Genomic DNA, 24083 nt, shown 5'->3' on the forward strand with positions numbered 1-24083 from the left:
CACACCGATTGGCTCATTTTCAACATCGAAAATGCTATTGGTTGGCAGAACCGCAGCACCCTCCCTTTCTGCGCTGCGTTTGGACGAGCGTCGATTGTTTTGAGAGAGTTGAATGCACTGCTAGTGCTATCCCAACAGCTAGCTCCAAAACCCAAAGTTTGGACAGGCACAAGGTGACAGGTCCCTGAAATGTTGAGGCTATTACAGGTCAGTGGAAAGTCGCATCAGTTGCTAAGTTAAGCACCGCAAGCTCGAAGGCATCTTCCCAAGGGTTTTGTTTTTACAGTACTGTCGCCAACACTGCGGAGGCTAAGCTAGTTCTGTGCTAGCTAGCAAGACAGGGCTAGTTGGATTCATATATATATATATATATATATATATAGTAATAGTATTAGATACCTAGATTGCCTTTTTTAAGCTAGTAAACTAAAGCAGTCATAAGTCATCCTAATACCGACTACTGTCATTTTTCTCACACTTCATAAAATACCCACAATAGATAGTTGGTGGAGTTAGCTGTCTAGCTTTGTTAATGTCTCGAGGCATTACCTACCTTGTCTGGTTGGAAACTTAACGTCTTAATGTAAAGCATACGATATTGGGATATTGTATACTCCTACCGCAGGATAATCAAATCATACCACAGCAAGTGATTACATTACTCAACAAACATTGAATATAGATGTCTTCATTTTGACGTGGCACTGTTGCCTGGGGTAGATTTATAATTCATGTCACCCTGACACTAAATGTTTTTGTTCGCAGATTGGTCAGGGAAGGGATTTAAGGTTCAGTTGGTGAATCCCTATCATATAGGGATTTAGGCAACTGTTGGAACAGGATGCCAGAGATGACCGAAACCCAGACTCCTGGACGCAAGCCTAAGTATGGATTTATGAGAAAAGAAAACATAATCCTAATTGTGATTATTAACATTGAACCACAACATCAGAGTTCAATATATATTTGTATCATTGTCATTGAAAGACTGTCACAACAGCTTCACTTTGACTTGTAATCTTAAATCTGTTTTTCAGAAAGAAGAAAAACAAAGAATCTCACAATGCAGGTGAGATAACGTGTATTGGTGTTCTTCTCATTTGCAGAACCATTAGTGAACATTGTTTACCTACTTAGAACCATTTTAGTTGTACCTAAACAATAAAGAATTTGCTTTTATTCTAGTTGAGAGGCACAGGAAAGAAAAGATCAATGCTGGAATTAATCGCATTGGCAACCTTCTGCCGTGTTCCCAGGCACTGAAACAGGTAAGACACAGGCACCTTTCCCCTGTCACATTGACGGTAGTCATCATACAAATTTGTGTCAGTTGGTCGGGGGTTTTAGACGTTAACATTTATCCCCTTGTCTTCAGAGTAAAAACATGATCTTGGACCAGGCTTTTCGGTACATCACTGACCTGAAGAAACAAAATGACACAATGCTACTGGAAGGAGGAGATAAAGTGCAAGGTGAAGTGAAAGAAAAACTGTAGTCGTACTTTTTGATTGTCATGTGCACATACTAGCAATGAATATTTTTAAAGTTTTATACTAGTGTTAATGTACCTGGCCTAGGGGGTGCCAAGATACACAACAAAAAACAGGGGAGACGCAGTTTACCAAAGAATAGAATGTATTGATTAACCAAAAATAAGTAATCGAACGATAAATCATGAAACAGATGAAGTGTGGAGATCAGTATTCAGTGGTGTAGTGCGTGTATGCACGAGTGAAATGTATGTGTGTGCATGTTGTATGTATTAACAGAAATGTTGAAAAGTGTGCATGGTGGAAAAGGTGCACGAGGCAAATGAAAAGAACTGGCGAAGGACTGGGGAAGCAGGCATTTATAGGGCGTCGACGCCCAGGCCCAGGTGCGAGCTGATCATTATTAGTAGCTCTGCTCCCCAATCCTATTGGACAGAGAACATACAAATGATTAGGAGAGCAAGACATATTATACACCTAACCAGACAACCTAAGAGAAACATAACACACAATATAGGGAACCGTCACACTAGTAACGGTAGCATGCACTAGAGATATTCCCCATTTGTCACTATTTAGTGTGGATTACACCCCTATCTTTTTCAAGTGCAAGAAGCTTCAGCTTCAACCATTACTTTTTGGTCAATTGTAACATGTTAACCTTTATTCTGTATGTACAACTGCTGTGATAAACCATGACCGAGATAATTATACAAACTAACTAACTGTGGATACGCCTTTTTGATTGGACAATATACGGTGACTTCACAATAGGTGTATATGTTCTCTGGCCAATCAGAAGTTCAGCGTTAATCTTTTGCCTCATCTGATTGGACAATAACTCCACCAATGCTATTCACATAATTATTTCACCAGATGTTGGAATTAACTCAAGAATAAACTATTACACTCTGTATTATATGCTGTGTGCATGTTTGTGGTGTCTTTGCACTACTGATGGCCCCTTTCACCTCTGCAGCGGAGGAGATCCGTCGACTGCGGCGTCAGATGGAGGACATGCGGAAAGAGAGCGGCCACTACATTGATCTTCTTAAAGCTCATGACATCAACTTCTTGGAAGACCCCACCATCCACTGGAAGGGCAAACAGCGCTGTGCCAAGGTGGCCAAGGTTATGCCCACTCACCAGCACCCAAAGGGAATCATCGTCTACTCAAACGGGAATGTGGTATGCCCTGCAGGGAAGGAAGTGAATGCTGGGAAACAGCCCTCTGAAGCTGTGATCGTCCAGCCATCACCAGAGGTTGGTGCCGGAGTGAGGGTGAACGGAGCTCTACTGCAGGTTAGCACCTCTTCCCCCGCCCCTTCGCTTCTTCCCGGGACAGCCATAGCTGCCACAGAGTCGGTGCCGGGGCTGAGGATTGTAAAGCAGTGTTTGTTGGAAACGCCAGCCGCAGCCTCCACTCTGCCACCCTCGGTGTCCTACATCACCCTCCAGATCCCTGCCGTCACCACTGGCCTGCCTCAGCTGCCCCAACCCACCATTCCAGCACAGAACCTGACTGTAGCAGCCAGTCCAGCCTCTCAGCAGCTTGTTCAGCCTGTCCACTGCTTCACCACTCTACCCGAGGCTATTGTTACATCCCGAGCGCTGGCCCCGGAGGTCGGGTCTGTGGTCACACAGGACACTGCCTACAGGACTGTGAGCTACACGACTATCCCCAATAGCTCAGCCCTGCTCAGGGCCGGAGCAGCAGGCAGCACACAAACGACCTGGACCACGCTGCAGTTGACAGGGAACACGGTGCAGCCGGTTTGTCAGAGCACCACCAGCCAGCCTGTGCAGCAATTGACCGTTTGTCCCATGGGAAACAAACCTTCCATTCAGCCCATTCAAATCCAGGTGCGACCTCAGCAACCTGTACAGCAGGCGCCCATCACAGCCCATATCCAAGCGCAGCCCATTCAGAGACTGCCCCAACTACGACCAGCCATCCCAACCCCTGTCCAGCAACCTACACTAGCCCCACAACCCCAGTGTGCTGCGCCCCCCCAGTCTGCTATAGTGATGCCGCAACCTGCAGTACTTAAACCTGCATCTGTTATTGCTCATCCTCCAACGGCCCTCGTCCCACAACCCCAGCCGCTCACACAATCTCTGGTTCCCCAGCCCACTGTGCTGCCCTTGCTCCAGACCATGCAGGTTCTACAGGTCAACCCAACAGGGACAACTGTGTCTGGGGTCACAGCTTCACAGAGTGCAAACAACCCAAGTGTGGTCTACCTACAACAGGCCAATGCCTGCCCAACCCAGTCTATTGTCCGGGAGGAGCTAACAAATCCCACACCGTGTCAGCATATTGTCATCATCCAAGCCCCCAATCAGAATGCACCTGCCCCTCAGAACCCCCAGGTTGGTATGGTGTCTGCTACTGTGCCTACTGCAGTGCCTGCTATGCCCACTCAGATTGCTACAACGAGTTGCGCAACCACTACAACTTGCATACAGACGGTTGGGGGAAAGCAGCTGGTGCACATTCTGCCACGTCCCATTCAACCTCAAGTAAGCCAGACTGTGCAGGTCACCCACACTTCCTCTACCCCACCAGTTGTTTCCCCGGCCCCACAGACTATCACTGTGAATGGCCAGTTGTTTGCCCTGCAGCCCATGAAGACCTCCGACAAGGCAGGCTCCCAGGGAAGCCAGACTACACTTCAGCTGGTCCAGCCCACCACCATTGAGGAACCAACTACCAATGTGGCCCTCAACAGTTTAGGAGCTCTCAGCAGTCTCAATCAGAGCATCTCTCAGGGCCTCCCACTTACCATTTCCAGCCAGAACAGTGGACAACTTCCTGCTGCTGCGCCAACACAGCAGAAACCGCCACCCTCTGTCAGTGTCCCTGGAGTAACCCTGACTCTCCCTGTCAGGCAGCTTCAAGTCCCTGGTAAGAACCCAGTAAAACGAGGGCCGGTGGTTAATCCTACTAAGATCTCCAGGAGGAAGCCACGCTCAGCCTCTACTACTAAAAAGACCTTAACCAAAAGGACCAAAGCAGTCCGGAGAAAAGAACTCAAACCTGCACAGCCTGCCATCACCATTGCAGCCAAACCAGCAGCCACCTCAGGAGACGGTCAAACAGTTCAAGTGACAAGAGCTGAAGTTGTATCGTCTTCTGTTGTAAAAGCTGTGGACTCGACGTCTGCAGTTAATATTGCAACCAGTAAAGCCACGCATTCTATTAAACTGTCCACACAAAGCAAAAACACAGAAAATGCTGTCACTTCTACACAAAGCACACAGAAAATAATCACCATTAGTAGTACACCTATTAATAAACCGACTGTATCTAGTGAATCGTTAGTCCAGAATACAGTCTGCACCAGTAGCACCCCCCAGGTCTCTCAGAGTGCATCTGTCATTAGTGTCAGCACAGCACAGAGTGAAGTCAAACTCGGTCATACTGACAGTAGCAGTATGGTATCGGTCATCCCTGCTGTAACAGCAGTCAATCCAACGATCAGCACTGCTGCGGCGACACCTGTAGTTGCTGGAAACTCCACTGTAACAAAACCCACTATTTCACAAAATAGATGTCCAGACAGCATCACTGCAACAAGCACGGCACAGACCAGATTTGCTGCCACGCCTTCCAGCACCACCAGTCATACACAAAACATGCCTTTGATCACTGATGCGTGTGCCTCTACTACGAGTGTGACTGCTGTTGCAATCCAGTCTCCAGTTTGCGCTGTTGGCATCTCCAAAAGAGCACCAGTGGTTTCAACCCAGTCAGCCCAGCCTACTTCAGTATGTCAGTCCACGACAGCCAACACCCAGGATCCCCAGCCTTGCTCTAAGCCCCAACTGCCCCCCACTGCCTCCATACATGTATCGACGACGGCACCGCTCTCCTCAGCTACTCTGACCTTTTTGACAGCCTCCACCCCGGCCCCCATGACTTCTGAATTCAGGAAGCGTGTGTCTGTTGGTAGAGCTTCGACACAACATCAGCCAGAACTGAGCACGTCTTCCCCCTCCCGTCCTGCGGAGGTCAAACTACCACACAGTTCTGGGCGGGAGATGGAGTCACAGAAGGAGGCCATGCAGAAAGAGACATTAGGGACAGGTACTGCTACAGCTGCAGACATCCACTCTGGAAAGGACTTTGCTTTGGCTCAGCAGGTGTACACCAACCTAGATCATGGGACGATGGAGAATCCTTTGTCCTCTGGCTCTCCTATGTCTGCAGGTGCTGGGGGAGGAAGGGGCTTCTCTGTGGCCTCTATGCTTCCTCAGGGCCACAGCATTAGTTCCTCGTCTGGCTCATTTGGATCTTTTACATTTACCTCGGAGCAAGCAGACATATTGGCTTTGGCTATGCTGGAACAGGAGAGCCCTGGGAGAAGGGGTGGCAGCTGCTCTGCAGACAACACCGCAAACCCCTCCACAGTTGTATGGGAGCACCCCAAGACCCCACCGACTTCTAACAGTAAAGACAGAGGCTTGACTGGACAGCATGCCAAGTTGACTAAGACAATGGATGTTAAACCCCCCTCCCAGGTGTCAATCAGTGGGCCCACAGTAACCAGACATCCACAGAACATATCTTACTCCCAGGCACAGTCTCTCCCCCAGGTCCAGTCCCAGAGCCAATCCCAGACTGGTTCAGTTGCCAGCCTCAGTGTGAACAACCTGATCAGGCCCAGCTCAAACCAGCAGCCCTATCCTGGTTCTCCCAGTATGTCTGGTCAACAACAAGGATCAGTCCCATCCCCTGTAGGGACCTCACCCCACATAATCCAGCCTTCAAATAATGCTCTTCCTCCCTGCTCGGTCCAGCTGAACGACTACACCCCTCTGAAGAGTGCATTGATGAGGACTCAGGCCAGCGTCGGAGTGGGCGAGCGGCATGTGAAGACTGTATCCAAGCGGCAGGCCCAGGAAGACGCCATGTTGCCAACTGGTAAACGGCCCAAGGCTTGTCCACCACCATCCTCTAACATTGGCCGTATGGAGGTGAAGCCCCTAGACCACAGCCAGATGATGGTGGGACAGCTGCCCCCCAGCTCCTCTGCCCTTATGCCCAGGATCAACCCAGAAGGCCCCCTCTTTTCCACAAACTCCTTCATGAGCACGGTCCTCCGGCCCACCGAGGGCCACTGCCCTCAGGGACCCCTTGAGCAGAATCAGCCAGGCGTGCTTCACTTGCCCCAGGGCCATCACGCCACACCTCAGCCAGGCCAGCACCTGGGGGTGAATCCATACATGAAACAACAACAAGAGCAGCAGAGACACCACCTTTACCAACTGCAGCACCACCTGACCCAGCCTGACCCTGCACAGCTCCACACCCTCCACCAGAGAGCACTGCAGCAACAGGACCAGCAGCACGTCCAGAAGAAGAGGGGACTGGTCAGAGGAAACCAGGCGGGCTCGCCCGCTGCTGGCCTGCAGCAGAAACATCACCTGGAAAAGCCTGGAGTGCAGCAGCAGCAGTCGCAACACCCCCATCAACAACAGGCGACGCAGCATCAGCAGCACACACAGTCCCAACAACAACATCAGCAGCAGCAATCGCATCAACAGTCACATCAGACGCAACATCAACAGTCTCATCAGCAGCAGCAGCATCAACCCCCGCCACAACATCAACATCAACAGCAGCAGCAGCAACAACAGCAGCAACAGCAGTTACAGCAGCAGCAGCAGCAACAGCAGAGCTCCCACTCCAGACACCAGCAGCATCTTCAGCAGCAGATCCAGCAACAGCAGCAGCACTTTGGCCCTCGGCATCAAGAGAAAAGCTGTGAGGCCCAGGGATCAGGACCCAGAGCCCACCACAGTGGCCACCTGGCCCAACAAGACCACCTCAAGGTTGGTAGAGGGGAAAAGGCTTGTCAGTGCAAGTATATTAAATAATGAGTTAAAGAACTGGAAACGTACAGTATATAGCTCCATCTCAATTGTAAAAGTAATTTCTTTCCCCTAATATAATTCAAAAAGTGAAACTTTCATACATTCTCAATTCATTGTGCATAAAGTGAAGTATTTAAAACCTTTTTTTTGTTTTAGTCTGGATGATTATGGCGTACAGCTCTAAACAAAAGCCAATCAAATTTTACGAGAACACTAAAAAACGTTTTTAAACGAGAAATGTCGACCATCTGAAAAGTATATTAATGTATGCTGTTAATACTTTTGAACAAATTATTTCATCAATGGGGCGTGGCATGGAGGTGATCCGCCTGTGGCACTGTTGAGGTGTTATGGAAGCCCAGGTTTGCTCTGATAACAGCCGTAAATTAATTTGTATTGTTCAGTCTTATGTCTCACACCTGTCTTGACAATACAACCTAGATTCATGTGGGGTTCAGGTCAGGCCAGTTCGCTGGTCAGTTTAGCACAGTAATACCATGGTCAGACAGTACACCAGTTACTAGTAGTTTTGGCACTGTGGTCAAAAATAGCTAAAACGAAAGAAAGCAGCAAATGAAAATAAATTAACACTCGGTTGAAAAAAACTAAGGTTGTCCTTTAAATTATGAACAATTAAGCTATGTTCGGTAATGTTTTAATGAGAATGAAGAAAGGTAAATATAAATACATCAATATTTTAATACATTAAAATTTAAACCATAAATGAATAAGTAAGTATTGGAGAAAAAAGGGACTTATAAATAAAGTTTATTATTATGACCTGTATATATATGTTTTCTCTCTTTTCAACATTTATATTCCAATATTCCTGTCGATTATGCAGAGTTATTTTAGTGTGACAGCTTAGAAGTCTGTCTAATTTAATAACGTTCTATATCTTCCTTCTCCACAGACGGGTCAGGACCACAACACCATGCAGAGGCTGATGAGCTCCCGGAATCTAGAACAGCAGCTTATCCCGGTGTCCCGGCCCTCCGAACTGGTCTGCCCTCCATCACGGCAGGAGCGTCACCGCGTCTCCAACTACTCTGCCGAGGCCCTCATTGGTAAAAGCCCTTCTGGTGGTGAGCAGCAGCAACAACAGCAGCAACAACAACAGCGTATGGGGCTCCATCTGCAGCCCGGTCGCAGTGCCGCACAGGAACAGGCCGACCTCCGCGGTTACCTTGATACTTCCAGAGGAAAGGCCAATGTCGGACACAACCCCCAGAATCGCCTTCCCCAGGACCATACGGGGCCCGTCGACATCCAGCGGGTGTCAGAGTGCCCCCCATTCAAGACCATGGGAGGGGGAACTGGCACGGGGCACCAACTTGGCATCTTCGAAGCTCAAGTGTCTCGTGGCGGAGACATGGCCCCAAAATCCTCACAGAGAGGGCCACAGGGGCAGCAGCAGCAGCAGCAGGGGGGTTTCAGAATGGCCGTAGGCCCTCCTGGAGATGGCAGGGCCCGGGGGAGTTACAGCAGCCCTCACCTTGGCTCTCAGGGAGTGCAAATCGGGGTGTCCCTGCCCCGGGAGCAGGAGGGATGTCACCAGAGCTTCATGCAGAGCCTTCTGTCCCCTCATCTGCCTGAACAGAGCAACCACCAGCGAACTGTGCAGTGCTGTCCCCCAGTAAGCATGGATTATAGCTGTGTGCCATGCAGTTCCTCAGGAGATATGCAGGCCAAGGCCTCCAGCCCCAGTGTGTCTCAGACACAAAAGGCCCCAGCCATGAGGCTTGGAGATGGCAACAAAGGCCACATTCCTCAGGTGAGTGGGAACATGCAAGGAGGCCCAGCTGTGCGAGCAGGTCTCCCACACCCTCCGACCCCACATAGCAGCTCTGAGCTAGTACGCTCCTCTGTCCAATCCAGGCCGCATACGTCCGTCAGCCAGCGCTCTCGTCATATAGCCCACGACAACCAGACCAAGCCAAGACCAGGTGAACGTCCTCGATCGGGTACGCTCAGGCCCAGCAACCCCTTTGAACCTGATGGACACCTGTCTCTTCCTTCTGGCGGAGGAGTGCTGCTGGGAAGACCACAGTCTGGCAGCGAGGCACGTCGGAGCAGTATTGTCCGCTTTATGGCCGACAGTGCTCAGGTTACCGCCGACAACAACCTGGTGCCTGACCAACACTTGGCTCAGAACTTTGGCTTTCCCTTCATTGCTGACGGAGGGATGAACCCTCCACCCATCAATACCAACTCGGCTCCGTTCATTCCTCCTGTCAGCCAGTCTAGCTCATCCCGTACCCCTGCTCTTCTGCCTGTGGAGCCCCAGAATACCCTGCCCTCCTTCTATCCTTCCTACTCCCCAGCCGCCCACCCCAGTCTCCCCAGCGACATCCCTCTCCAGTACTTTTCCAACCAGATGTTCACCAGCCCCAGTGCCGACAAGGGCAGTGCTCCTCCTCTCAACAACCGATTTGGCTCCATCCTCTCCCCACCTCGCCCCGTGGGTTTTGGCCAAGCCAGCTTTCCCTTGCTGCCAGACATGCCGCCCATGCCCATCGCCAACTCGTCCGGCATCACCCCTCACCTATCTAACTTCAGCCTGACCTCTCTGTTCCCCGAGATCGCCACGGCTATGCCGACGGATGGCTCAGCCATGCCCATGTCCCCCCTGTTGTCTCTCTCCAACACCTCATCTGCCGACTCTAGCAAACAGCCCAATCGCCCCGCCCACAACATCAGCCACATCCTGGGACACGACGGCAGCTCTGCTGTGTAAGCTGTGTTGTGATGCTGCTGACCTGGCATTCCTGAAGCATCCATTTCTGTTTCTGTTTGTGATACTAGCATACTACCAGTCATATGGTCCAACAGCTCTACTGGTTTCTGTTCTTTTTGGTGTTTCAGCACCTCTAGGAGGAGGGAGGTATTTTTTTTTATCTTGAGAGGTATATTGTCCGGTCTGCAGGACATGACTGGTAAACTGGTTGTAAAGGCTGGGTAGAATGCTTCTTCCTTCACATAGTCTATATCCAATAGTAAATCACATTAATAGCACTTATCGTCCCGTCAATAAGGAGGAATGTTTTGTAATTACACACAGACTAGAACAATATGTTTCTAACAGATCAGTTAATGGCAGTGAAGCGCTGGCTGGTTCGGCAATCTAGACATGGTTGAAATGTGATTGCAGAAAAAACATTATGAGGTTGGTCATAGTTTTCATGGTTTACAAATTGACATTTATTTTTTTCTTTGTCATATGTTTTGTGTCAGTTAATATTTTAGAAGACATAGGAGATACAATCCAGGCAACCCTGTTGTCTAATACTTCTTTGGTTGGACTATCAGTTAGTAAAAGTTTAGGTTTGAAAAAATATTTTCTCTGACCCTCAAAGGGTTAATGAACTTGTGCACAGTACCCACAAATGTAATTTACTAACTTATATCAGGTTGTATATTGTACAGAATCCATATGTAAAGAGCTATTTTGTAAATAATTATGTTTCATATGAGAATTCTTGCAATATGTATGTATTTGTAAATACAAAATTGACTAATAAAGTTTATAAGGAGACTTGAATTGTTTTAGCTGTGAGCTTTACTAGCCATCATGTGGTACAATTACAAATAATTCATACTACTATAAAGTTTCAAATTGGTTTGAAGTAAACTAAAAGTGAAGATTTATATTATTTTAGTTTATATTCTCTTTACAATAAATTTGGTGCCAATTGCGCCGAGTAGTAGTAGCAAAAGGGGCATTTAAAGATTTTTAACCCGGTCGATGCCAAATTTTGCCAACGATAAACCTCTGCCCCAAATTTTCCATAACTGCCTGTTAGAGCACCACCAGGGGGCTGACTTTTGAAAAACTTACTTTTTACTATTACTCCTCCAGAGTCTGTCCAAAACTCCCGCAAATTGTTACACACTATCTCTATAGTCATGTGTTCATATTCCATCCCAATTGGCTAACATTGGCTTTCAAAGTTTGCAGGATGGCCCGTTTTGAACAAAAAGCGTCAAATCATGAACGCAGTGTGCAATTTACGTGAAATCTTTCACAGACTTTCCTACTAGGCTGAGGAATATATCCCACCCTTTTCACATTGGCCTATTATAGTGCCACCAGGATGCCACAACCTGACCTGCCCTGGTGGAGACCTGTGCCCCGAAGGGCACTTTATCTATATATTTTTAAGTTGCTACAAATCAAGCGTTCTACAATGAACCTGCTAAATCTGGTTTAAGTGATTTATTTGGTTAAAAAAATAACAAGGCTGTGATACCACTCAGAAGATCATTTACAGTATTGGCTTAAATGTTTGTGTTACATGTTGCTCCTCTGGACCCCCATCACTTCCAATTTCAAAAGTCTTTGTATCCAATGTATGACTTATCTCTCCTGATTGGATCAGAATATTCTGTTTACTAAAGAACTGGAGAGATAGGGAGACACATACTGTGGACGCACATGCTGGAGCTTTTTACTTTGAAATGTTTTGTAGTTTATTTAACTTACAGTAAACGCCCAATGCATTCTCAATGGCAAATGGCAATAGCACAAATGTTGGCATGCTACTAGTAAGATGAACCTAAATAGGTTTGAATGGGGTTTCTAGGCGTAGGTATGTAGGACTAGTAGCATGCCCAAGTTTGTGCTATTGCCATTAAGAATGCATTGGGCGTTTAAGTTAAATAACTCAGAAACTACGAAACATTTCAAAGTAAAAAGTTCCAGCATGTGTGCCCACAGTAAGCTGAATTATAAAAAGTGTGAATGGATTTTCTAGGTGAAAGTGACTTTTTGTGCCATAGAGCTGCCATTGAGCCCCTTTATAAATGTCTCAAATTTGAAAGCACTATATTTCTAAAACTATGACATATTTCAAAGATTCCTTTTCAGGCAAACAGTCCACCGTAAGATGAACCTATATACAGTAGGTTTGAATGGGGTTTCTAGGTGTAAGTATGTAGGACTAGTAGCATGCCAAAGTTTGTGCTATTGCCATAGAGAATGCATTGGGCGTCTAAGTTAAATAACTAAGAAACTACAAAACATTTCAAAGTAAAAAGTTCCAGCATGTGTCTCCACAGTAAGCTGAATTATAAAAAGTGTGAATGGAGTTTCTAGGTGAAAGTGACTTTGCCATAGAGAGCATTGAGCCCCATTATAAACGTCTCAAGTCAAATTTGAAAGCACTATAGGCCTATTTCTAAAACTATGAAACATTTCAAAGATTCCTTTTCAGGCAAACAGTCCACCGTAAGATGAACCTATATACAGTAGGTTTGAATGGGGTTTCTAAGTGTAAGTATGTAGGACTAGTAGCATGCCAAAGTTTGTGCTATTGCCATAGAGAATGCATTGGGCGTTTGAGTTAAATAACTAAGAAACTACAAAACATTTCAAAGAAAAAAGTTCCAGCATATGTCACAGTAAGCTGAATTATAAAAAGAGCTATTTATCAATACTATCAAGTATCAACTTTGTAAAATAGTGCAAAAATATTTGGTTTTCTTTATTGATACTTTTACTAAACTAATTTCAAGAAATTGAGTAATTTTTCCACTACCGAGTGGAATCAAACCAAGGATCTCTCACACTTTACTATATTTTAGCCCATATCTGCCTATCTCGGTGCAATGGGCATGCTTAAATATATAGGCCTACCGGTAGATTTGTTTGTGAAACTTAGCCTACAGTTCAAATTTTACAAAATGTAAAGCTTGTGTAATAAATGTGGTATGTGGGTTTACTATGTTTGCTACAAATTGTCTGTCAGAACCTGGACGGACCACAGACAAGGGGTTTAAATATATAACAGAGCCATCTTTATTAAAGTTAATAGGGTTATAGAACAACAATAAAAGAATGAGGCAAAACGATTATAAACTATATTAACAGGACATTTCATATGCAAAGCAATTAATGATAAAAACTACTATATAAAATACCAACCTCAAGCCTGTATTACGTGTAGGCTACACATACAACAGTGTATGGTCATTGGTCATGTACTTAACTCGCCCGGGGGATTCTTGGAGTCTCTTTAAAGTTGGTCAGCTGTCACCGTAGGTCGCGGAGCGAGGCGGCCAATCACCCTGCTAATTTCCCAGCCCTGTCTATCTACAGGAGACCGCAGGTGTAGTCTCCCCTCCTGAGTCCTGCTTCATTCACAGATAACTCCCCCTCGCTGTCTATCTTCGCTGTCGGCTGGACTAAAACCAGCGAACTCCGAGTCTCCGAGTCCGATCTGTACAAACACCCAAGTGTCACTTTTATACTGGCGTCCACCACCTGAATTCAATGCAGTCAATCAGTGCGTCTGATCACTCTCTGCTCATCAATCACCGAGTTCATCCTCTGCCGCATCACACTTGCTTTTATACTGACACCATCTGGAGATTTCCAACAGGTTGTTTGAGACCTTCATGGGAGGCAGTCCAGAATAAAGAAAAATATGATTATCTTTTTATATTTATGGCTCCCCCTGGTGGTAGAAGAAAATGTAGGCCTACATAGCTAAGCTCAAACCTAGCTTCCGAAATGGCTCAAGCCAAAAGGTTTAAACATTTATAATTTCAAAGCTGTATGGAATATTTAAAAAAAAATCTAGTAGCCTAGTAACAGGAAAATTCATCTCAAAGTTTGCACTGCAGTTATAGATAATCAATAACCATATTAACTATTATGTTCAGACCAAGTCAAGCCACGTTATTGTACAAAGAAATAAATAACACAGAGGAATGTGATTGATTTTATAAGCTTTATTTACATGCAATAGTGCTCCAGCCTGCGTAACCATAATAGCTACACCAATAAGGGAAATACAGATTCAGGAGCTCCTTCATATAGATCTCAGATGCCTCTGACAAAGGCTAATACTATAAAGGGAAGAATAATACTGACGCACCTGTCAAAAATCCCTCACTTTTAGCAATATATTGGTGACCAGAAAAATGGTTAACAGAAGTGGTTTTTAGTGTAAAAACTTTAATTCAGCTTATCTGTGACTGAGTAGAAAATGTCTTCCAGAATCTCTCCCATTCAGTGATTTCAAAAAGGCTCCTAAAAAAATAAATAACTATACAATATATAATCTCTTTTGAACACTAAAAAACTACTGAAGCAGAATGCTTTTATGTTGCACACAATTGTTAATACCGGTAGTTTGCTAATGATGCACAATTCATTTGTGTTACTTCTATACACAATGGTAGACAGACAGATGTACCTTGAACGCAACACTGAACGTTTTATTGGTTTTGTTATCTGACATTTTCCTTTTCATATAATCTTATGTTGTAACAGAAATTGGTGGGAGATTTACTAAAAAGTTTCCACCTGTAAACCTGTGATGTGACAAGAAACTCAGTGGAAGAGATGGGAGCACCACAGAATTAAGCCTGATTTGCACGTTCGAAATAGCCGACCTACGACGTCACAACGCACCACGGGAGCATCACGTTTAGGTCTGCTATTTTTGTCGTGCAACGCCACCGTGTGGCAGAGCATAAATGAGGCTTTACAGCATCTGGATAGTCAAAGTGCTCCCCTTTGTTTTCAGCATACTATGTCAAAGCTTTTATGCTTCAGTGAAAGTGTCGTACAAGGTTTCTCCATTGAAGCATAAAAGCAGTGACCATTATACGTCAAAAAGGAGGATGGAGGTCTGCAAGGAATGATTTGAGGAGTGACGAGAGTCTATCTGAAGGGCTGCTGCTGATACACGTTCATGAGACGTTCATGAGACATTAGCTGTATTGATATACGAGAGGAGGCTTCCCTTCCAGATTCAAGTTCCCCTCGACTGATCTTCACATAAGGAATATCAGACAGTTCCCTCCCAAGAAATGCAGACATGACTTGAGATTACAGCATGAGCACAGCTGCATCACACCACCATACTTCCTTTGTCCATAATGTAGTGAGGAAGATGTGACAATAGTCTTTTTTTTTTTCAATATGAAAATAACCTTATATACAGTATAACAAAAACACCTTTTTTATGTACAAAAAGCATAAATATATAAATATCTGTGATACAAAAATAAATACTTTCTCTTGTTTTGCTTTTGTCTGACAGTCTCATGCATCTGTTGAGTCCACTGTCCCATTGTCCTCGGGGGACGCCTCACTTGGGAGGATGCTGATGTCCTGTATTTCTGCATGTTGGGGTTGTGGTATTGTTGACACAGTGGAGTTCCCATCATCCTCCACAGGTGACATCGGACAGGGAGCTGGCTCTACATGGACAAATAGAGGAGATGAGGACAAGTCAGCAACTTCCTGGTTGAATGTGGTTTGAGATGATTTGATGATTTGATTTGACGTGAAGTCTCATCAATGTTTCTGCAGGAACAATGCAACTGATCTGTCTGCGTGGCATAGTATGGTTGCCGTCTGTGGGCGAGGGAGGCATGAGTGGCTCTGGCAACTCATAGGTGCACCTCCAACACGTCAGGGCAGTTACAGGGGCTGTATTTAATTGACCTAATCCTGTTGTGTTCTCTGTTGCAGTGAGGCTGGGTCCTGGCTTGAGACCACACACACTCTCTGGGTGAGAATGCTGGCACCGGGCCTGTTATTTGTTTTCGACAGTTGACATTCTAATTTTGTGTTAGTCACTCTGACCAAATTTACGATTTCCAGTTCACACACGGCCATGAGCCAAGAGACTAATTTGCTATGTGGCCAATAAAGCTGCTGTTCATTGAGCTGTCCTAGTCTTGTGTTCCCTCATTCACCCTGGGTTTGTGATGATTTGGTCACACTTTGCAAATTGTGTATAGTACACAATCTTTGGGCAGGTAGTGTAATTATAGACAAACAAAACCCTCTACTTAGTAAACTGGACATGAGCTGCCTCTATACTTGGTGTGCTCTTTTTCCCATACACTAAACCTCTTTGGCAAAAATCTACATTACATATCTGCTATTTTTGGTGAATGTTCACCCTTGGAATAGGGATGCTGGGGTTTAAGTGCGTAACCAAAGACATTATCAAACTATCAACATTTTGAATACTTTTCATAACATCAAGCCTATTCCATCAACCAGATTCATATGCTGTACATTGACCACAATGAGCTTCAGTGGTCTGGCATGACCGGTAGCAAAAGAAAACTCTTTCTGCCATGCTGCCAAGAGTGAAAACTCTCCAGTGCAGCTTTAGTGTTATCATGTAAACACTATATGTTGAGCTCACTACATTCTACATGATATTACATTATCATACTTGTATGAGACTAGTCAAACTACAGATGTGTCAATGAAATGCGATTCACCGACAAATTACATTAGAACGCCTTAGTGGGCGAGAATGGACTCATACCTTCGAAGCCATCCTCCTCTATCGTGTCCCCATCGTAAAAGTTCGGATCACCTCCCAGGTCCTGTGAGCTGACGGGCTGACTGCAGGGATCCAGGAGTTGAAGAGTGGAGTCATCAGGAGAGCAGCAATCCTGTCCATGATGCTCAAGGCCACTATATGGGAGATAGGAGTGCCATTAAGACAGCTTTCTGAAACACTTAAGTTGCTATACATCAGTGGTTCTCAATCTTTTTCATGTCCAAGGAACATTATGTATGCATTTGCTCAGTGCCTCACGTTTGAGCGCTTAATTTGTGGATTTGATTTACATTTATTGTATCCTAACATAACTGCATTATAATGTACATGTACAATTGTACAATGGCTACACTAGACAGACAATTCACATTTAGATGTACCTGGGAGAGTAGCGGTAGATGGGCAGGTGTCCATTTGTCTGTGGCAACAATGTGTCACATTCCATATCACAATCCACTTCCTCCTGCAGAATAAAACAAAAAGTGTTTCTAGTTAAAATAAATGCCCATCATATAAAAATAAAATGTAGTTATATGATTGATGATTGATTTGAAGTAATAGTGTGGTAAGATAGCCGCCCCTCCCTATGGAACTCATTCCCAGGCCACATCAAAGCTGCCCCCCCCCCCCACCCTCGAAACATTTTAAACAAACACTCAAAACCCACCTTTTCAGACCCACATTCCCCATCTACTTAATTCCCCTTTTTTACCTTTAACTTTATTTTAATCTAGTTCTTCCTAATAATGTTTTTTTTTTTTTTTTTTTGTAAATCGACTTTGAGTACTCGGACAAGCGCTATATAAATTGCATGTATTATTATATAAGGAATGACAATCGATTGTATTCGATTACTTTAACTTTTCTTTGACCTCTAATGAAGTATGGTGTGTACCTGGTGCAGTCCTGGATGACAGTGCATGGGGTGGTGGGGTTTTCCGTTGGGAGTGTATTCCCCATTGAGAGGATATACAGCGTGTGGCGGGCCCATGTGGGGGTCCAACGGGCAGTGGCCGACCAGCGCCAGCCCCTGAAGGGGTACCATGGTGTACTGGCAGGAGGACACGGGCGCAGCCACGGCCGGGAAACACAGGTCAGTCGTTTGTTCTGAAAACAATAGAAGATGGACACAAAGACACAACCATTAGGCTACACAGAGTCACACATTGTCACAGTAATTATTAACTCTAATTAATTTACTGCCGTGGTTGTTTAATTTTGTAATGGCTTTCCCTGCCACGCCGGAAGTAGGCCCGAGATCCGAATATACGCAGGGTCTGAACCAACCTGGAGCGTGTCTGGTTCCGTTTTCAAGAAGTGACCCCCGGGTATTTTTGGAGCGGTTCCCGTATTACACACACTACACATCTAAAGTCCAATGATCGACTGGTCTACTACTCTGGGATAACGTTAAGTGGCATTCACGTTAATGACCATGCAGTGGCGCTGCAGCACCACCAACAGCGGACTACGTTTAGGTAAGAAATAAGTCTTATTTAATAATAATATACAACTGAACTCTTAAGAAAACAAGAAATGATGACAGTCATATTACCAGCGGCTTTTATATTTGCGGCGGTGGTGGTCCACAGTAAAAAATAGAAATAGAAGCTCCCAATGTGTCGAGATATGAATATGATGCATTGTGAGCTTGTAGATATGCTAGGCTATTTTAAATATTCTTTTGAATGGTTTTGGTCATGCAAGGTTTCCACCTGACAGCAATATATTGTTCTGTATCAGTCAGTTTGTTCAGATTCCATTCAAATTGGCTACCATGACTGCCTATGGCAGCCAATCAGATTATCAGAACTACCGGTAGGTGACAAACTTGTCGTGTACATTTCAAGGGTATAGAGGGTATGCGCATGCATAAAGTGAATGGGAAATAGTGTCAAATCGAGTTGCAAAGTGAGTTTAATGTCGTTTAGCGTTGTTTAATGCAATCAGACAGGACTTTTCTTTTTGGATGTATGGACTGTCAAGGCCAGTAGGTAGTTTTTTTACCACTCTGTAGGCGTTCCCGTACAACTTCCGGGTACGATGATGTCACGTGCATACTCTCTATTCTTTAACCAGCAGCTTTCCAAGCAGCTGGTAAAAAAAAGTAATTCTTGCAACGTTGCATCATTCTCACTCACTCTGCTTGGCCCAAGCCCTCCACAGACAGAAGGGGATGAAGGCTACGATGATGAAGACGAAGGCACCCAGCACAACACCCACGATGAGGTAGGGCAGGTCACTGGGCCGCGGCACCGGGCCACCAGCGTGCTCTGGCCCGTGAGACGGAGACTCAGAGGATGTGGGAGGCCGATGGTGGACCGGACGAGCTGAGGATGAAACTAAGGGGTTAGTCAACATGATGGTAAGAAATATGTGCACCATTATACGCTATACGTAAGTAAGCCTTGCTGAGCCATGAGGCCCATCTCATGTTTCTGTAGCGTGAGGCAGCTTGATGTACAAGTACACCATGCTATATGTTGTCACAAAAAAGCCATGCGGTAACCTACTATGTAATCAAAAAATGTCACAGTATGTTGTAAAAGACTAAATAAAATGAATTCACTTTACCATCGACTACTTTTTTTTTTCTTTTCCACATACATTTTGATTGAATTCTTTCTTTTTACAGTTTCAATATTGGGATCACACATCGTAAATGGTGCATTTATAAAGTGCTTTACATAGATTAAGCATCACATTCACACACCGATGGCAGAGGAAACCATGCAAGGCACAAACATGCACGTCGGGAGAAATTAGGGCTTCAGCCAGTGTCTTCCTCAAGGACACTTGAGGAACACCAACACCAACTCCAACACCAACACCAACTCCGGGGGAGCCCGGGATCTACCTGGGAACCTCACATTGTATTTTGGCCATCCGACTGTTCTATTGGCCTCCCTACACCTGAGCCACTCCATCAATCTTTCCCCATTTTTCACTGAATAGTCTCTGCACTCTTATATTTATATTTATAATATTAGTAATATAGTATCTTAATCAACACCATCCAAACATTACCTTCCGATAGTTCCAGAATAAATGTGCATGGACCGCTTCCATCTGTCCACGTAACGACCAGCAGGGTTGTTGAACAGATAAAAGTCTCCGTCTAATATTTGGAGTTGGGGTTACTTATTTTGCCTGTCCCACGAGGCTACTCTGCATTTTACCCAAAGTCATCATCACATTCACAAAGAATGGCCTCATTACCTTTGGTCTCTAGGATCACCACGTTGCCGAACTCGCTCTCCCCTCCCTCGTTGAAGCACTGCATCTTGATGTCATACGCCGTCTCGGGCTGCAGGTCAGTGATGGAGTGCCAGTAGCGGTCTCCCTCCACCACGTCCTTCTTATAGTCGCTGTCGTTGTCGCTGTCCGTGGGCCGGTAGTAGATGTAGAAGCCGTAGATGGGAGTGTTGTTGAGTGGCGTGTACTGGTGGTGGGAGAAAAATGTATTCATTACGAATTAGTACAGGGTAAAACTGGACGCGTCTTTGTCGTTTGTCTAAGGAGTATTCCTTAGTTTATGTAATAGTAATAGTTCTGCTTATGCAGAGAGCAAGTCTTTTTCTGCCAGTTTTGCTTTATTACAAATTAGCGTTAACTGCATTAATTTGCACACGCATACTTTCTCCCTTATTCTCTCGGCTCACCGTCCATTTGAGGATGATGGTGGTCTCGTTGATGGCTTCGTTGTACGTGATGTACGGTCCATCTATCGGGCGTTCGTTGGTCCTCCCGCCCACCACCGTGTAGGCCTTGGATGGGGCGCTGGGTGGACTCGAGCCGATAACATTCACCGCAACAACGCGGAACTTATAAGATGTACCTACAGGGAAGATAAATAAAACCCGTTAATCTCTATTGTACATCATTTTTCTAGGTGCCACAGCTGCACACAAAATAACTTTCGGCAAATAATGACATCGGTTTGTCTTTGTTTTTCTATAAAGAGATTAAGTAAAATGCTGATTGAAATCTGGTTATGGTTCTGATTGATGGCAGCAATTACTCAAATGACTATAACAACACTCATTATGTGGATGAGCCTCGGGGTCCTGGGAATGTAATTATGTAGGACAACATCATCATTGTAATTATATGGTACAACATCCTACGTGCACACAAAGACATGCACATGGACAAACACAAGCTTGTGATGTTGCTGATGATAATGGCAGTGCAGTCTTTTGAATAAATACGGTGAATAGCATAACCACTCAAGCCCTATTTTATACTTTGTCATGCAACAGTGTCGCACAGCACAGCGAACTGATCTACAAGCTCATGATGCATTGCAGAATTTTCAGCTGTGAACTCATGGATCTGCGATTACCGGGGGAAATACAATGTCATTTGTTTGTCTATAATGACATATAAATTAGAGATGCCAGGCTCAAAGTGGCTAACGTGAGCCTGAAAACACCAGCCAGTGGCAGGGCGGACACGCACCTTTTTCAAGGCCTGTGATCTCCACGGAGAGACGCGACGGGGGGATGTTGGCCACAGCGGTCACCCAGTCCTCCCCAGCCTTCTTCACCTTCTTGTATTCGACCCGAAAGGACTGGATGGGAAACCCGCGGTTACCGCGTGGGATCCAGGTCACATATGCAGACGTCTCCGTCGCCGTGGAGATCGTGGGCTTGTCGGGGGCCTCGGGGGCTGCGGAGTAAAGAGAAGTCGCGTCAGACGTACACAAAAATGTGAAAAGAAAAAAGCAAACGACCATTTTGGACAGTGAAAAAATGACAACGCTAAAGAAGCAAGAATACATCTACAATCACTTACTGTATAATGTCATCCTTCAGTGAGGGAAATGAAAAGAGAGATTGAGAAATGCGTATTTAGTTTGGAGAAGGGTTAGCAGTTGATAACTATGAAGGCATATTAGTCGAGGTGAAGTTAGCACAGTAGAAACAAGAGGATGTAATAGAGTTGTTAATCAAAGAAGGCAGTACGCGCCTGGAGTGAGCAGATGACTTACGCGAGAGGCTGGGCGATGGAACAGCAACAGTCTTCGGGGAATCATGCCCACCTGGACCCCTCCTACCTCCTGTTGTCAGAAAAAGTAAACAATCACGAATCAAGGGATTGTCTTCCCACATAAACTACATATTTGTAGAATGTTGTTAAGCCAAATTTAACCGATGAAGACCAGAGGACGATTCTACAAATGCCGTCTCTAAATCTGTAGTAATTTTTGTAATTCAAAATAATTCAACATTTTTCTAACACTTTCAAGATTTTTCAAAAATAGCAGATGTACAAGCTTGCAGCATGGCATGAAGAAAGGTGATGTGAACTTATATATTGCTATTTTTGCACAACTAATGCTAACATCTAAAATGACTTTCCCGGTCTTAATGGGTTAAAAGTGCATTTGTATTTTCTTGGGCTTTTGTTAAATAATTGTAATTATAACCAATATCTGTATTTGTTACCATGCATGCCGAGAGACTGTAAGCATCGCCAGTGAGCTAGCAGTATGCTGCATGTGCCTGGAGGGGGAGCCTGTGTCTTTTTTTTCCCTTTTTTTTTTAACCCATTCTGACCTGAGATCAGATTCTAAAAATGTCTTCTACATCCTGACCGTTTTCCATTCTGACCTGAGATCAGATTCTAAAAATGTCTTCTATGTCAGTCGCTCTTCGATTTGTCAAAAATAGCTAAAGCATAACGTAATGCTAACACCAATTTATGTGTGGCAGGTGCATCACATCAGTGGACGTACCTTTGCCGGTTCTGAAGGTCATCATGGCAGGCTGGCCCAGTCCAGCACAGTTCCTGGCAGCCATCTCCACCTCATACAGACTGTCTGGCTGTAGCTTGGCCAGAGTCAGCTTGTGGAGAGAGCCCAAAATGCTGCTGGACGTCCACTCAGCCAGGGGGTCTGCCAGCTGGGAGAGCAAAGGAAAGAGGGCTTAGAATGGAAATAACAGAGAGGGGACAACTGCAGTATGTGATTGATGGCATGGTCACTGAAGTAGAGCCCAACCGGTGGCAGATCTTTGGGTGTAATGTCGTTCCCCATTTCGGAGAGTCCTAAACGATCAATTACGATGTAAGAAATATAAATAAAACTAACAACTTTATTTAACCACGTTTCAAAAAGTAAAAAAAAAAAAAAGATCAGCTTGTACATGTACCATTTGAGAGGTTTTGTAGTTTATGTTTTTCATATAATGACATGCAAAGAATGGGTACACCAGATTGAAAGTTTGTTAAATGGTGGGACATATTGGAGAGAATAAGGTATTTCCTGAGAAACAGGGAGAGACAGTTTGATAAGGTTTGGCTGCCCCTTGTCCATTACCTGAGTAGAAACAATTAATAGACAGGATACCATTGATATGGTTGACTGTAGGCCATTTTCTTTTCAGATGTTTTCCATGAGCTTTCTATCATCTTATTCTATAGTATGCGGTGTCACTGAGCAGTATGGGTGGGAGGGTTGAGGGATTTCTTTCTCTTTTTTGACTTTTTGTTTTCTATAAAAAAAAAAATCATAATGTTTGTAACAATTTATAATCTGTTCAATAAAAACATATTTGACAAAAAAGAAAATGGTGGGACATATCAGCTACATAACTGCTAATACTAATGTTGGCAAAAAAGTAAAATATTATATCGGCCAAACCGATACATCGGTCTGACTCTAGTCTCTAAACTGTGGTTTTAAATAGAATGCACCGATTATTGGGTGAACTGGACTTGAAGTAAGAGCTTTGTTGCAGTACCTTTCTGTACTTGACCATGTACTCCAGCACGGGGGCCCCTCCATCGTGACGGGGCCTCCAGGTGAGCTCATAGAAGTCGGCCTTGCCCGTGCGTGGCTGGCTCAGGATGATGGGCGCGTCTGCTGGGGAGATTTGCCCCAGTTCAGCGCAATATAAGGGCAGGAGGGTACCAGCGGGCCCGGGTCTCACCGGGGGCTGCTCTCTGAGCACCTTGTCTGGACTGAGGGGCCGAAGTATCGAAGGCAACTTCCCACGCGATGGATTCCCTGCTAAAATAAAAATAAAACTTTATTTAAAGACGGCATGAATGTCAACAAGTCAGCATCAAAATGCCTCTAGGTGGAGCCGAGAGAGAGGTTTGCGATTTCATGATTACACAGTGTTTCTACATTTTTACCAATGAATTTCCAAAACTTTTCCAGAATATCTAATCCAATTTCCAGGCCTATATAACAATCATTCGGTGCAATAATGAGTCTCTTACTCGTATGTGCAATGCCCAAAGACAGGCAGTGTAGCAACAATAAAGCACCATAGAGAATGCTATGATTCTATTCCAAATTATCACCTATCCTAGAGCATAGGACCACACTGCAGCATGTTGTGAGCTCAGGCATTAAAGCCAAAGAAAATCCCAAGACTGAAAATGA

General features: G+C 44.9%; 2 protein-coding genes across 5 annotated transcripts in view; one reads left to right on the plus strand and one right to left on the minus strand.

The window, feature by feature from the left end:
* Nucleotides 1-103: 103 nt before the first annotated feature.
* Nucleotides 104-10905, plus strand: usf3 (upstream transcription factor family member 3). The gene is made up of 7 exons (XM_083777581.1): nt 104-207; nt 766-885; nt 1038-1069; nt 1186-1268; nt 1376-1472; nt 2470-7328; nt 8284-10905. The coding sequence occupies exons 2-7, from the start codon at nt 842-844 to the stop codon at nt 10105-10107; spliced, it is 6939 nt and encodes a 2312-aa protein (XP_083633707.1). The 5' UTR covers nt 104-207; nt 766-841; the 3' UTR covers nt 10108-10905.
* Nucleotides 10906-14087: 3182 nt separating this feature from the next.
* Nucleotides 14088-24083, minus strand: part of boc (BOC cell adhesion associated, oncogene regulated) — a 33943-nt gene continuing 23947 nt past the window's right edge. For 2 of the 4 annotated variants that reach the window (XM_083778462.1, XM_083778463.1), the window contains exons 8-18: nt 23434-23699; nt 22428-22593; nt 21681-21749; nt 21149-21358; nt 20350-20525; nt 19907-20129; nt 18829-19017; nt 17583-17794; nt 17068-17150; nt 16670-16821; nt 14088-15581 (exon numbers count right to left, since the gene is read on the minus strand). In XM_083778462.1, coding sequence (XP_083634588.1) covers nt 15424-15581; nt 16670-16821; nt 17068-17150; nt 17583-17794; nt 18829-19017; nt 19907-20129; nt 20350-20525; nt 21149-21358; nt 21681-21749; nt 22428-22593; nt 23434-23699 — 1904 coding nt within the window. In that variant the 3' untranslated portion in view covers nt 14088-15423. Of the gene's footprint in view, nt 15582-16669; nt 16822-17067; nt 17151-17582; nt 17795-18828; nt 19018-19906; nt 20130-20349; nt 20526-21148; nt 21359-21680; nt 21750-22427; nt 22594-23433; nt 23703-24083 lie in introns of all 4 variants that reach the window. The other 2 variants (XM_083778460.1, XM_083778461.1) reach the window with 1 other exon arrangement.

Source organism: Protomyctophum parallelum (assembly GCF_964188405.1).
Source record: "Protomyctophum parallelum genome assembly, chromosome: 12".
NCBI classification, from domain to species: Eukaryota; Metazoa; Chordata; class Actinopteri; order Myctophiformes; family Myctophidae; genus Protomyctophum; species Protomyctophum parallelum.